Consider the following 14,922-nt stretch of genomic DNA (forward strand, 5'->3'; position numbering starts at 1 on the left):
ATTCTTGCTTGTCGTGACCTTCCATACATGAAACTTCTTTATCATTTCATTAAATCCATTGGAGTTCCAATTCAAATTTTATTTTATGTTAAACTGTTTTCTCTTCCATGAGTTCAACCAATAGCCAACTATAGGATATTGAATATAAGTGGTGAACTGATACAAACAATCCTGAAATAGTTATAAGATCATGTACAAAATAAATGTATTTTATTTAATGTAATTTAAAATAGCAACTCGCTTGATAAAAACAGTGTTTAGATTAACTAATGAGTACCAACATACTAATATGATATTCGAAATGTATTAGGTTTAAACTACTATGTATTGTGGATGCCACGGCGAAGAAAAACTTATGTATATTGCCTATGAAATAAACGTATTTATGAAAAAAAAAAAAAAAATTTCAAAAGTCTGTGAATTTTGACGAAAGTCTGCAAAAAACTGGATTCTCGAAAGTCTGCACAACAAAAACTGTCTGCAGCACTATGTACGAAATCTGCAGATTTACAGACAAATCTGTAGATCTGGCATCTCTGCTTGAGTCGCCTAAATTTTACATTAACACATTCATAAAATGAGCGAATATTCAATGACATTTCTCGGTTGATTTTTCATTAAGGCTCTCTTTCGATTATTGTGATGTGATTAAAAAGATTTTCTTTGATATCACTATTCTGTTTAAAAGTCGAAAGTTTCGGGTATCATTTCATGCAAAGAGTTGAGTGATAAACGTGGAAACCACTTGGTGATTAATGGAAGAGAAAGTAAACAAAGAGAAACGGTCACTTGCTTATACGCCCTTTTGAAAAATTAACCGAGATTTATAATGTCACTGTCAATCTGGTTCGATAATGTGGGTTTGTGCTAGCACAAGGCACAGTGGTCCCGCAGGATAATTTAGGGGACCAAAAACATTTGTGGCTTATGCCCCGTTTACACTTCTGCTGGTTGCCAGCATGCTGGTGTCAGTGTACTGCCCTCTTAGGAAAAAAACGTTCAACGGTGGTCCTTCGTTGGTCTAATACTTTGGATCATTGGACCACAGTTGAACGTTTTTTCCTAAGAGGGCAGTACACTGACACCAGCATGCTGGCAGCCAGCAGAAGTGTAAACGGGGCATTAGTCTTAAACTTAGAGCTATGATGTCTTACGAAGAAATGATCAGTGTCAGATATGTCATATTTTGATGCGAATGGTATTAGGATGAATATTACTATTAGGGAGATTCAATAATTATTTTCCGAATGTGATGAGATAGAGGACCAATCCTACAGGAAAATTGTAGAGAAACTTATATCAAACCGATTTGCCGAAGACGCCAGTGTAGTAACGGTTTTAGTGCTACAGTTATTTCAATAGAGCAAATTTTCCTAAAAAATATTTCTTTTGTTCTAGCTTTTTAATATACGATTCAGACGATACGGCTTCTTCCGTCACCGTCACCGTCACCGGAACGTCAGCCTCCGTCAAAATCAGTCAAATGAGTTTTCCCTTTGCGCATTCACACGATCCAGCAAAGATCCGGAACGTCAACGTCCGTCAACGGCAAGCTCCGTCAACATTTCTCCGGAAGAATATTTGACGGACTGTGATTATCGCACACATGCACGATTCATATGATTACGGTATTGAGCTGACGTTTGTTATGTATGTATTCGGTGTCAAGATCCCACTCTTAAACGAAATATACCACATATAAGTAATTAAACTTATCAGTAGATTTGCAAAGTACGTTACGATGTTGAGTGGAACTGATTGTTTTGTTTTTACCACTTTCTAGTTAATTTTGAAAGTTATTTATTCGATTAAAAGGTAGGAAAACAACAGATCGATTGGCTTCAAAAGCTCCCAGATTTTGTATTAGTGGATTAAAATTGTGCGAAACTAAGTTCTTCAAATTCTACGTGTAAGAAAATGACATGCCGGACATGGATAGGAAACCGGATCGTGTGAATCAGAATGACGGTGACGGACGCTGACGTTCCGGTGACGGTGACGGAAGAAGCCGGACCGTCTGAATCGTACTTAATTTTTCACTGTCCGTTTTTGCCCAGAGTAGTTTCAACAAACAATTTCCATGCATTTAGCAAAGGCGGTGTAAGCAATCCCGATATAAGAATATGGTTCGGAACTAATCCGAATTTCAGTTCAATGACAATGAAACTAGTTTCGAAACTGGCTTCATACGAACGATTTGACAGCAGTTAGGCTGGAAACTGGGTTCAGCGATGCCAGATAGCAGTGGTGTAATTTCCGTTAATTGACAATTTTCTCGGAAGCTCTCGCGGTGAAAAGCTTTTTTTTTTTTGCTTGGGAGACAAAACTAGTCTCCGTAGTTCTCCGTTGATAAATTTAAATTTCCGTAGATTTCCGTAGAAAAAATCAAATTTCCGTAGATTTTCTCTACGGATCTACGGATGTTCGAATCCGTTGATCTACGGAGATTTCCGTAGATCTGACATCGCTGGGTTAGGCTTGGCATCAAGCGAACATGACAATAGAATTATAAATCCCTGTCGGTACGATCTGGAGCCAGATGAAGTAAATAGCATGAACTCCGAACAATGTCCCAGCACCAGACCAACCTCACTTATTACTTATTATAACTTAAAATAGATCGATTTGAAAGCTATTAGATTCTAATTAAACTTTAAAATACAAAAGTACGTGAAGTAGACTCGAGCATTTATCCAGAAAAATATTCTCGGCAGATTCTGTAGGCATATATCAGAGAATGGTTATATATTTCTATGTTGTAGTTATATCTGTTACTAAAACACTGAAAAGTTACACCTCTTGCTAACCTATAAACACATTTTTTTACATTTTTCCCAGTCTACTTTCGAAGCAGAACATCGATTGCACGTTTCCGGTTATGGTTTGTCAAATCGTTCCGAACGCGCTTCTGCAGCAGATTGTAGATATCGATGTACTGATTATCAGCCGCTAGGTGAAGTGCGCTGTTTCCGTTGCGGTCCTGTCGATCGATTTGCAGTCCACGAATCTTCAGGACCAACCTGACCACGGTTATGCTTTTCGAGTATACGGCATAGTGCAGAATGGATCGCTGGTTGCAGTCTACGGTGTTCACATCGACCAACGCCCACCGTAAGATAATGCGTACGATATTCAAGTGATTGTTGGACACGGCCGTATGCAAGATGGACTGCCCGTTGCTCAACGGAATCGTGGGGTCTGCGCCATGATCCAACAGCAGCCAGAATATCCGTTCGTTTCCTGTTTGGGCGCAAATGTGAATGGCCGTGAAGCCCTCCTGGTTCTGGCCGTTCAAGTGGTACTGGTTATCTTTGTGCAGTTTGATAAAGTAGTTTACCATCGGTACGGATTCTTTCAGGACGGCTATGTGGAGGGAGGTATTCTGACCGACATGCGGCAAAAGAACATAACTCGAAATTTCCGGAAAGTTGTTGATAAAATACTTAACGATATCCAGATTCCCAAACATCGTAGCCGTCGAGATGACATTCTGGCCAGCCTTGTTCGAATGTGTTACGTCGGCACCGTGCTTGAGAAGACACTCGATCGTTTCTAGGTTTCCATTGATTACAGCCTGAAACAGAGCAGTGGACCCGGTGGAGTCCTCGTCGTTAACAGTGAATATGTTCTCTTCTAGGAAATACTGCAAGATTTTTACAAAACCTTTCCGGGCCGCTGTATGCAGCAGCTTCGGTTGGTTCACAATCAATCGAAGAATTGAGATATCCGCTCCATTTTCCAGTAACGACTTCGATATTTCTAGGTTTCCTTTTTTGGCGGCCAATTCTAAAGCTACGTTTAGTCGTTCCTGACAGGGCCGTTCCAGGTAGGGAAGAATAGCTCGTACTATGTTCACGTTCTGATTGATCACCGCCACATCCAGGGCAGACAAATGATCGTAATTGGTCAGATTCGGATTTGCTCCTTGGGCAAGCAACATTCGAACTACACTCAAATCGTTGGCTAAACATGCGAGGTGTAGAGGAGTGTCCAAAAATCTAGGCGATCGGATATTTACATCAAAGTACCGCATTAAAATTCGTATGTCCTGTACATTTTCGACGAGATGTAATGGCGATAGCGGATCGTAGAATTTGTGTTCTTGGTTATGTTCTAATTTGTACTGTACATCGGAGATTCGGAGCATGCTCAGAACGTCCACCGAATGGATCACTTCCGGAATGATCACCGTTTGCGCAGGCTGCGTTTGCTTAAGTAACAATTTTATCATTCCTAGGTGTCCCAATTTTACAGCTAAGTCCAACGGAGTAAGATTTAGTGAATTTTTCGTACTAACACACGTACCGTGTTTCAACAACAGTTTAGCTATCTTGGTGTCTCCATTTTGAACAGCGAAGTGGAGTGGAGAATTTCCGGCCAAGTCCAGTATCTGTGGATCTCCCTGATGGTGCAACAGAAACTGTACAACTTCCCGAAATCCGTTCATACTGGACACATGAAGTGCGGTTTGGCCACACCAATCCTTTCGGTTAATGTTGATGCCGACCCGTGGGTCATTTGCGATCATGTAATTCAAAACGTGCATTCTTCGGAACTTTGCAGCCACCGGATAAAGCTCCGTAAAATCCACGTAGTTTAGCATGAACTCCACTATTTCTTCCTTGTCATCCTCGCAGTACTGCAGGAACAGATTGATACAGTTTCGTGCTATTTTATCCCCTAGTAGATCGTTGTTCTTGAGAAATATAATCGCTTCGTAATCGTTGTTGAGAAAAAGCCACGTGTACTGGCGCAAATCATTGGTAAACCATTTCGCACCGGCATTTGTCAGAGTTTTAATCATTTCTATATTGCTTAGCTTACAAGCCACATCCAGCGGGGTCAGTTTGCAAGCATTTCTTTGGTTCAGATCGTTACATTGATCGAGCAGCAAATTCAGCAATTCCACATTTCCCGATAAAACTGCACAATGAAGAATTTCCGCGTTCGGCTCCGTGTTGACGTCGTAGTCGGGATGGTTCTCCAGGAAGCTGGTAAACATTTGATCAAAGTTGAAAATCGTCGAAATCGAATCAATCTGTTCATGTCCGAAATCCGTGACTATTTTCAGCAGAATGTCCTCTTCGTTACTCAACATGGCTAGCTGGTAACAGAAACGAATCCTAGCGCCGACATCCTTCGGTAGCTCGTGAAAAGAGGCACCGCAAGAAATGGCCCGAACATCATCCAGTAGATACGATAGGATTTTATACAACTCATCCGTATGGGCCAAGTCCAGGAGATGTCCCAACAGCAGGCAGCTCTGCGTCTGCACTAACCGATCAACAATTCCAAACGTTAGATGATCCCGCCCAATCAAATACTGATCTCGCTTGATGGTGTCTCGTATTTCGTCACAACTTTGAAACCGAAATCCCTCCAAAACGTTCACCTGATACCGAAGGCAATCCAAACGATCCCGGAAATCCCAGCTTCTCCGTTCGTAGATTTCCGAAATTATATTCTTCGAAAGTTTTATGATACTTAGCGCGTTTTGCATGATCGTTTTGGCGCTTACGTTCGGAATCAGCACCTCGTAGGTTAAGTTTCCATGCGTCAAGTAGTTCCGTAGATTCCGTCCGGTTAGCACGGGTACCGGATTGGTCAAACTCTCGGCGTTGTTCAACAGCTTGTCCGACAAGGACCACGTCGCTTCCAGCATTGCCATTTCAAAGGCAATTTCCTCCACTCGCTGGAACGTCCGGAGGTTCATGTTCGGATCCAGAAACAGAACCTGCAACTGGTTGATCTTTTCCACCGAGATCTTTTCGTCATCGCGCCGAAAGTCCTGAAGCATGGACGCATCGAATGGAATTCTGTGTTTAAGCAAGCATTGACGAAGCAGTTCGTATCGTTTTTTGGAACTTTCTTTTGCTTTCTGAAAGTTCGGATCATGGGCAAGAAACGATAGCGAGTGGCCAGTTCTTCTTTCCAGCGAAGCAATCGTTTCCGAATGGTTGTCCAACAGAGGCGACAGTAGATATTTCTGAAAGTAAGTATCCCCATCGCCGCCCCGACCGATCGAATGGTTATCGACGGAGAACAGCATTGCTGTAGTTAGCAATATAAGTCTCGTCGAATTCGAAGGTTCGTCGTTCGCCGAACGTCCCAAATCATCGTACAGAAAGGTGACCAGTTCCGATTTGAAGCGAGTCAAAAATTGACCGTTCACTTTGCGTTTTTGTTGCAGCACTCGCAGATGAGATCGTAGCAGGTGGCGTATTTTGTCGTAATTCTGATTCGACTTGATCTTCGAAACAATTCCGTCAACCAGCAGCATTGCGTTACTGAAATGCTGATGGAGGAATTTGTAGCCATCGATCTCACTGCGAAGCAAACGTTTCATTCGGTCAATACGATCGTTCCCGGTAGATCCAACGGTGCATTGTTCAACGGCAATCGCTTCCAGAATTGCGTCCAGTTCCAAAAGAAGAAACGGAGCAAACTCAAAATCTTTCAGCAAATCTTTCGAGTTGTGACGAAATATGAAAGCATAATAAGACTTAATTTCCTCGAGACATTTACTATCGTACAGACGATGCATCAGAGACTTCACAGCTAATATGTACTCTAAATTCTCTACATACAACAAGAGATTTCTAAGGATCTTAAGATTACGGTGCAACTCGGCATAGTTAATTTCTTCGTCGGCGATCTCCAGCAACGACGAAAAGTCCCTACGACAATGTGACAGATAATAACGTACTTTTGTATCGCCTACCAGATATCTAGGGGTCAGAACATTTAGGAAACTAACAATATGTTTTCGAACATTGACGGTATCTTTACTAGTTCTAATGGTTTCGCAGAGCACCTGGACGACTCGTTTCATGGCTAGCACATCGATTTCCCGACCGGGGTTAAACTTCATATCTACGACAGAGTTTACATAAGTCAACGCTCGTTTGATCGAGTGAAGTTCCTTCATTCGACTGTAACTTTTGGCTAATTTTCTGAACACTTTTCGGTTCTTATCGGATATCTTGATCGGTTGCGTAAACGAACAATGGTAACCGAACCCGTAGCTGCTGGCTTCCGAAAGAAGCTTCCGGCAGATGTCAGCCGGCAGCAGGTGATCTCGATGAATTCTGCGGAGTTGATTGAAGAGATTCTGTTCGGATAGATGACTGTGCGCGGAGTGTCGCTTACACCACAACTCACGAAGCCGCTTTCGATATCCGATCTTGTTTCGATCGCCCGAAGTGACGACATAGAAGCAAAACAGTAAGTCCCGATTCAGCTCCGATGACCAGCGGAATCGGTGGCCTGGCCGGTCTTTGCCGGCGGGAGGTTCTGATGATGAAGTAGACTCAGTAGACGGAGGACTGGGAGGCGGTGTTAGATTGTAACACGGCAGGGTGATGATTTTTTTTAGCTCGTTCGCAATCGCCCTTAGATAGGTGAGCAGTTGGCGTTTATCGATGAACATCTTATAGATTTCGTACTGCGGAGGATTCTTCCAGATGTGGAGGAAAATACCTGAAAGAAAAGAAAACAAGTGAATGCTGCATTACTAACTTGCTTTTACTGAATAATGTTGATTTCGTTTGCTGCTATAAAAGTACAATCTAATCGCTTAATAATGGATTCTTAATGATAAAACCAGAATTTACGAGAAGGCGGTTCTAGCAAATGTTTTCTTCAGTGGAGAAAAAGTTAAAACGTTCATCTAGTGCTGTATCCGACGAGATTCCATCCGTGGTGATAAGAAATGGTTCTAATTCTTTTGTTAGTTCCACTATCCAACATTCTTAATTGTTCTTTGAGTTCTGGAATTTTTCCTGAAATATGGAAGAAATCCTATGTAAACAAGGGTATAGTATTCAACTACCGTGAAATTGCTACTTTGTGCACTCTATCGAAGCTGTTTGAAATTATATCGTATATATAAATTATACGCTTCCTTCATCATACTTTCTTTACAAGCACGACTACAAGTAGATTCTATCATATATACACCGATGTCTCTACTGCATTCGACAAAATCAATCATCACATAACGATCTCCAAGTTAAGTAGACTGGTATTCAACGAATCATATCTAAATTGGCTTCAATCATATCTAACTGGTCGTGAAATGATAGTGCCAATAAGAGACTGTACAACATCGCCATTTGCTGTAACCTCTGGAGTTCCTCAAGGAAATCACTTGGATTGTTTATAATTTTATTGTATCTCAACGATCTAAAGTTTTCGATCAAATGTACTATCGTTCGATCGAGCCAAGTTGGCATCACTGGGAGCAAGATGCGGTGTCTAAGTGCTGCTCTCAAAAAAGTCTAATTTAAATGTGTTGTTTGATACGTATAGTAAAAAATTTGGTAGAAACTGTTATTTTGAGTGACAGTGCAGACGACCACTGAAAGAATGAAATAAAAACACTCGCGAATGGGTTCGCTGCAGACCAACCCTAGACCTTCAGTCTGAATGACACGATCGACTTTTAAACTTTCACACATTCCATAGAAATCCGACAACACCGACAATGACATGTAGACGGCGCTTCGGTCGGTTAACAGGTTAACATCGTTGAATTTTGGGACGGTAAATTATCAGTTTCCGCCGCTTGGCCATCTTTAGTTTCGCGGATCAATATTATTCAATAAATAGCACTCTCACTACTAGAAACATAGCCTGACGCTAAACACTGGAGTATTACGTTGCACTTATCAATCAGTTCCCTATTCTATCCAGTAACATCCGCAACGATATTGGAATTCCTAAAAAAAATTCTTTTTTCGTAAGTACGTTTATTTCTTAAGGCAGTTTACATAAGTTTTTCTTCGACGTAGCATCACTTTTACATAGAATTCTTATCCTAATATAATTCTAATATATCCTCTTATTATTCCGAGTCGTATTGCCAGCATTCGAGTTTCCAGTTTCCTTCACTGCGTGGTTTGTCTATTAGTATTAATTTGGATCTAAGTTCTAACTGGATGAACTTTTTTCTGTGCGATAAGGCTTCTTTCTCTTGAACTGTTCTAGCCTGCCACCTTTTGAAATCTAACATAACAGATCGGCTGGAAAGTTCGTATCGTTTCTATGAGAGGGCGCCACTAGAATTAAATCCATACCATTTTCAGTTAGTACCAACCTTCAAAAGATACGTGTATAAATTTGACAGCTGTCTGATTATTAGTTTGTGAGATATTGCATTTTGAGTGAAGCTACTTTTGTTATTGTGAAAAAAATGGAAAAAGAAGGAATTTCGTGTGTTGATGAAACACTACTTTTTGATGAAAAAAAGTGCCGCCGATACCAAAAAATGGCTTGATGAGTGTTATCCAGACTCTGCACCGGGCGAAGCAGCAATTCGTAAGTGGTTTGCAAAATTTCGTACTGGTCATATGAGCACCGAAGACGATGAACGCAGTGGACGTCCAAAAGAGGCTGTTACCGATGAAAATGTGAAAAAATCCACAAAATGATTTTCAATGACCGTAAAGTGAAGTTGATCGAGTTAGCTGACACCCTAAAGATATCAAAGGAACGTGTTGGACATATTATTCACGAATATTTGGATATGAGAAAGCTTTGTGCAAAATGGGTGCCGCGTGAGCTCACAATCGATCAAAAACAACAACGAATTGATGATTCTGAGCAGTGTTTGGAGCTGTTATATCGAAATAAAACCGATTTTTTTCGTTGATATATAACAATGGACGAAACATGGCTCCATCACTTCACTCCGGAGTCCAATCGACAGTCAGCTGAGTGGACTGCACGCGATTAACCGAACCCAAAGCGTTGAAAGACTCAACAATCGGCCGGTAAGGTTATGGCGTCTGTATAATTTTCATCGACTACCTTGAAAAGGGAAAAACCATCAACAGTGACTATTATATAGCGTTATTAGAGCGTTAGAAGGACGAAATTTCAAAAAAACGGCCTCATTTGAAGAAGAAAAAAGTTTTGTTTCATCAAGACAATGCACCGTGTCACAAGTCGATGAAAACCATGCTGAAATTGAACGAATTGGGCTTCGAATTGCTCCCTCATCCACCGTATTCTCCAGATTTGCCCCCCAGTGACTTTTTCCTGTTCTCAGACCTCAAGAGAATGCTCGCTGGTAAAAAATTTAGAAGCAATGAAGGGGTAATCGCTGAAACTGAGGCCTATTTTGAGGCAAAGGACAAATCGTACTACAAAAATGGTATCGAAAAGTTGGAAGATCGCTATAATCGCTGTATCGCCTCTGATGGCAATTATGTTGAATAATAAAAACGAATTTTGGCAAAAAAATGTGTGTTTCTATTAAACGATACGAACTTTTCAGCCGAACTGTTATTGGCAAGATGAACAAAATTTTCAAAAAATTATCTGACAATGACGGAAAATATCAAATTTGAGTAAATAAACAGTAGTATTTTCTTTATTTTTGTCCTCTGGCAGAATCACTGTGCGCTGTCTCAGAAAACAAAAGCTAAACAGGAGGTGATACGAAATTGAAACTGAAATTAAAAAGAGTAAATGAGATCATCCTGATGTGGTCTACTTTATAATTCTTCTTACCGAGAAGATGTTGGAGCAAAAACAATTGTCTTCGCTGGAATCTGTTTAACTTCTTTCGAAATCACAATTTTAAGCAATTTTCTTTTCACTGTAAGATTTTCCGTACACCAGAGAGTATAAATTAAATAAGGACATCGAAAAAGATGGTGAATAAAAATGAAATCGTGTTCGTGGGGTCCCGAGAAATGAATGGTTTTTACTGTACAAAGGCCAAATCGAAAGTTATTCCTCCGAAGGACTGATGCCTTCTCTTTTGTGAAAAGCAGAAATTATGTTCTTTTTCTCGGAATTATTTTTACTAAGGCTTTACACACTTATATTTTGAAGTGAGATTGTGAATTCTCACTTTCATTTCTTCAGTTCCTACAAAAAAGCGTCTTTTACCAAGCTCATACTTTATTTCTTCGTAAACATGGCTATTCTGACGGCTGACGCGCAGATCCGATATTATATCTGCCCACAACTCTACCAGCAGTTCTATGTCGGCTTGGCTCCACCGAGTTTTTTCTCTAGATTTTTGTCCTCACGTTTCCGCTTTTTCATTCAATTTTCTTCATTTGAAAGCATATTTGGAGGATTTGTTCTATCATGATTACATGGCTACTTTGATTGAAAAACGGGTTTGAAGCAGGCTTGTCAGTTGACATAGTAAAAAACGACGGAAAGATCTAAGAAGATTGTGATTGACTGACGATTATATCGTGTTATTTGAGAAAACACACGTTTTAATGTGACGTTTTTGAATATGAAATAGCGTGATGAGAAAACATGTTATTTCGCTTAAAACATGAAATCGGAGGTATAACAGGTTTTAACGCATAGTGTGAACATAGTATAATACTATGTTCACACTAGAGATGGGCGAAACAGTTCATTTCTAAGAACCGTTCAGTGATGCAGGGTTCTATTAAAAGAACTAGTTCTCGAGAGCCGTTCATTCATTCTTTTCATAGTTAATTTGCCTGTTGAATGACTAACCGAAATCTCAATTAGAACTGAGGTTTCGTAGATTCAAAAAAGGTCCACGACTTTGAACTGAAGAACTACCGTTCTCAAAAAAAAGAACTATTGATCATTCATTCTTTCAAAAGAACTAGTTGTGCTAATAAAATTTTTCTTTATTTCACAGATATCGAAGTCCGGGAAGATGCAACGATTCACAAATTTACGAATTTAAAAAAAAAACATCTAACGGAAAACCCATTAATCAATGAGCTCTCAAGAAACATATGTTGTGTCAATGTGCCAATTATTGTTATTGAAGACTCTGCTTTCAGATATTCAAAATCAATGATGAAACCCTATCCTTTCAACGTCCGGGGGGATGAGTATCAGAAAAAAACTATAATTTTGCCCAAGCCAGTACTCGAAGGGTCGTTGAAAATGCTTTTGGGCATATCAAGGCTCGATTTCGTCGAAATGGTAAAGGAATAAATAATAAAATAGAGAATGCATCGTTTATCATTAAGGCTTGTTGTGTCCTACATAGCAAAATAATGAAAAGAATCGAGATATTCCCGAAGAAGCAGCTATTATAAACGATACTGATGACAACGCTGAACATATAAGGCATGCCATAGCTGAATATGTTAGTAAGTCAGAACAAATCATTTTATTATTAACTAATTTCTCTGTTAATCTCTGGAGCTTAAAAATGTAATGAAAGCATTTTTCATCTCTGTTGTGTTAGCTACTAATGTTTCAAGAAGATCTGTTCGTCGTGATTCTAATTCGAACAGTTTTTCATCAGTCCTTTCCAAGTAGTCTTGTTGCTTTCTGATTTCTTCGTCCATTTGACTCCAACGTTTTAGTATTTCATTATTAAATGAATTTTTCTTTTTTTTCAGCCCTTAATTGCGTTGCCGGCTCAAGATCCGATGATTGTTGATGAGGTGATTCTGGATCTGAAGCTTCCATACATTCTTCGGCGATTTCAATGTCGTTCGCACCTGCAATTTCGTATTTGTATGAAACACAAGTACATATTTTCTCATTTATGAATTTAAAATGTTCAAGGGAGGGAACTTTTTTATACCTATTGATGCTTCGAATATACTCTCTCCAATTTGATTTGATACGTTATTTATGGGGAACGTTCCGAGAAATGAATGGATTCTATTGTACAAAGGCCAAATCGACGGTGATCCCCCCCCGAAGGACCGATGAGTACATTCTCTTTTCTGAAAAGCAAAAATCATTATTTTTTCCTATTCTACTCAGGTTTTACTTACTTATATTTTGAAGTGAGATTGTGAATTCTCACTTTTATCTCTTCAGTTCCTACAAAAAAAACCTCTTTTGTCAAGCTCATGCTTTATTTCTTGGTAAACATGGCTATTTTTGCGGCTACCGCGTAGATCCGATACTTTACCTACCCACAGCTCCACCAGCAATTCTATGTGGGCTTGGCTCCACCTAGTTTTTTTTTATTTTCACTTCCGCGTTTTTAGTTTCACTTTTCTCAATTTTTTTAACGGATTCATTTTCACTTCCCCTTTTAAAAACAGATTTGAAGGATTTGTTCTTTGATAATTACATGGCTACTTTGATTAAAAAATGGGCTCGACGCAAGCTTGTCAATTGACACAGTCAAAAATGACGGAAAGTGCTGAGAGGGTTGTGCTTGACTGATGATTATATCATGTTATTTCGGAAAAACATGTTTTAATGTGACGTTTTTGAATATGAAATAACACTATGGGAAAACATGTTATTTCGCTTAAAACATGAAATCGGAGTTATAACATGTTTTAACTCATAGTGTGATTATTTTGTTATTTGAATAGTTGCTTCTTCACAGAACTCAGTTGGATTCAATGATTCCATGGCCTTCTTCGTTCTTAACTTGTCATCAACAACCGATCAAACCCTCGCCGAATTCTTACAGATTATATTAGCATTCGATTTGCTTTCGGGATTGGATGTTCATCGTTAAAAACATAACTTTCGAGCTTTTTAGATTAGCGATTAGTTAATATTTTTCTCCCCATGAATTTACAGTACAATACAGATATGTCCTAACCGCACTTATTCTCATATAAACAAGTAACCGCAAGTAACGGATAGTTAACCGTGTAAAAGTGTCGGTTCTTGTTATCAGCCAAAAACCGAAAACTGCCCGACCAGCAGTAATGTAAAATTGAATTCCGAAATGCAATCATGGAATAAAAAAATGCGAAACAGTACAAACACAAGCTCTGATGTAAACTTTGTAAATTGCTGACGACTTTTCGTTTCTTTCCGGCCACCCTCTTGGCTGGCAGATCCCAGTGAAAAATTTGCGAAAAATTCGAAAGGATCGTGCCAGCAAAATATAGCACGAATGAAAAACATCTTTTCGGGCAATCCGGGAAACGATTCAGGTGTGGGAGGGTGGACTTAATCGACAAAAATTCTAAATTATTTTCCATTTCTTTTCATCCTTTGCCGGCCTTGGAAAGAGAGTCGGTTCTCGGAAAGGGATGAAGTTTTTTTTTCGTTTCTTATTTCGAACCGGGAATGGCTTCTCCGGACCGTTTGTCCATCGGATGCTGTGACTGGCACGGGGGGATAATTGTTGGCATAGTTGGACCAGTCAGTACCTGGCAGTATCTCTTCGAAAGCATAAGCTTCTGTAGTTCTGTCGGGCAATGGTAAGCGTAAGCGAAATGCTGGCACGTCGGAATCCCTTCTTCCTCTTCTTTTTCTTGTGCAGGTCCATCATGTGCAGTTTAGTGCTCAACCGATGAAATATCAGCACCGAAGAAATGCAGTTGAACAGTACTGTATTTCTTAGATGGATTTCGAGGACCTGAGTGTTGCCAAAAGGGAAAAAAAGCGACACTAGAAAATGGTTTTGAACAACGAATAAATGTTTACCAAATAGAAAAGTGATGAGGGTTTCAAATATTTTCAGACATGAAAAGTCTGATAAAGAAGGTAAGTTTTACCAGTTTTAATCAAATTAGCTCTGTGTAATCTAATTTTAAGTTCTACAGTCGAAGAGAACATCTGGGAAAAATGATAGTAGTAAACCTTTCTTAAGGTTTTTCGTTTAAGGAGTGTATCGAAAATAAGCTATCCACAAATTTTTCTTTCAAATTATGATTAAAAACGATATTTTATTCAAACTAAAAATTAGACTTGAGCATAATGAAAACCGGATGAAATTTAAGTTATTCCTTCACGAATTTTCGAACTTCTGATCGAACGCTCTTCATTTAGGCTCCGGACAAGTGTTGCATCGCACTTTCTTGACGCTTGAGCCCAATTTTTTTTGAGCTCCTGCATGCTCCCAGCTGCCTTACCAGTTTTCTTGAAGACCCTCTTCACGATTGCCCAGTAACGTTCGATGGGTCGAAGCTGAGAGCAATTTGGTGGATTGATATTTTCTCAACGAAATTTATACAATTTTCCGCAAGCCAATTG

The 14,922-nt window shown here is 39.6% G+C and overlaps 1 protein-coding gene across 3 annotated transcripts in view; it reads right to left on the bottom strand.

Annotated features, from left to right (window-relative positions):
• Window positions 1-1,128: 1,128 nt before the first annotated feature.
• Window positions 1,129-14,922, bottom strand: part of LOC131431918 (uncharacterized) — a 150,365-nt gene continuing 136,571 nt past the window's right edge. For all 3 annotated transcript variants that reach the window (XM_058597877.1, XM_058597876.1, XM_058597875.1), the window contains exon 3: window positions 1,129-7,479. In XM_058597877.1, the coding sequence (XP_058453860.1) occupies window positions 2,840-7,479 (4,640 nt within the window). In that variant the 3' untranslated portion in view covers window positions 1,129-2,839. The remainder of the gene's footprint in view (window positions 7,480-14,922) is intronic.

Source organism: Malaya genurostris, chromosome 2, assembly GCF_030247185.1.
Source record: "Malaya genurostris strain Urasoe2022 chromosome 2, Malgen_1.1, whole genome shotgun sequence".
NCBI lineage: Eukaryota > Metazoa > Arthropoda > Insecta > Diptera > Culicidae > Malaya > Malaya genurostris.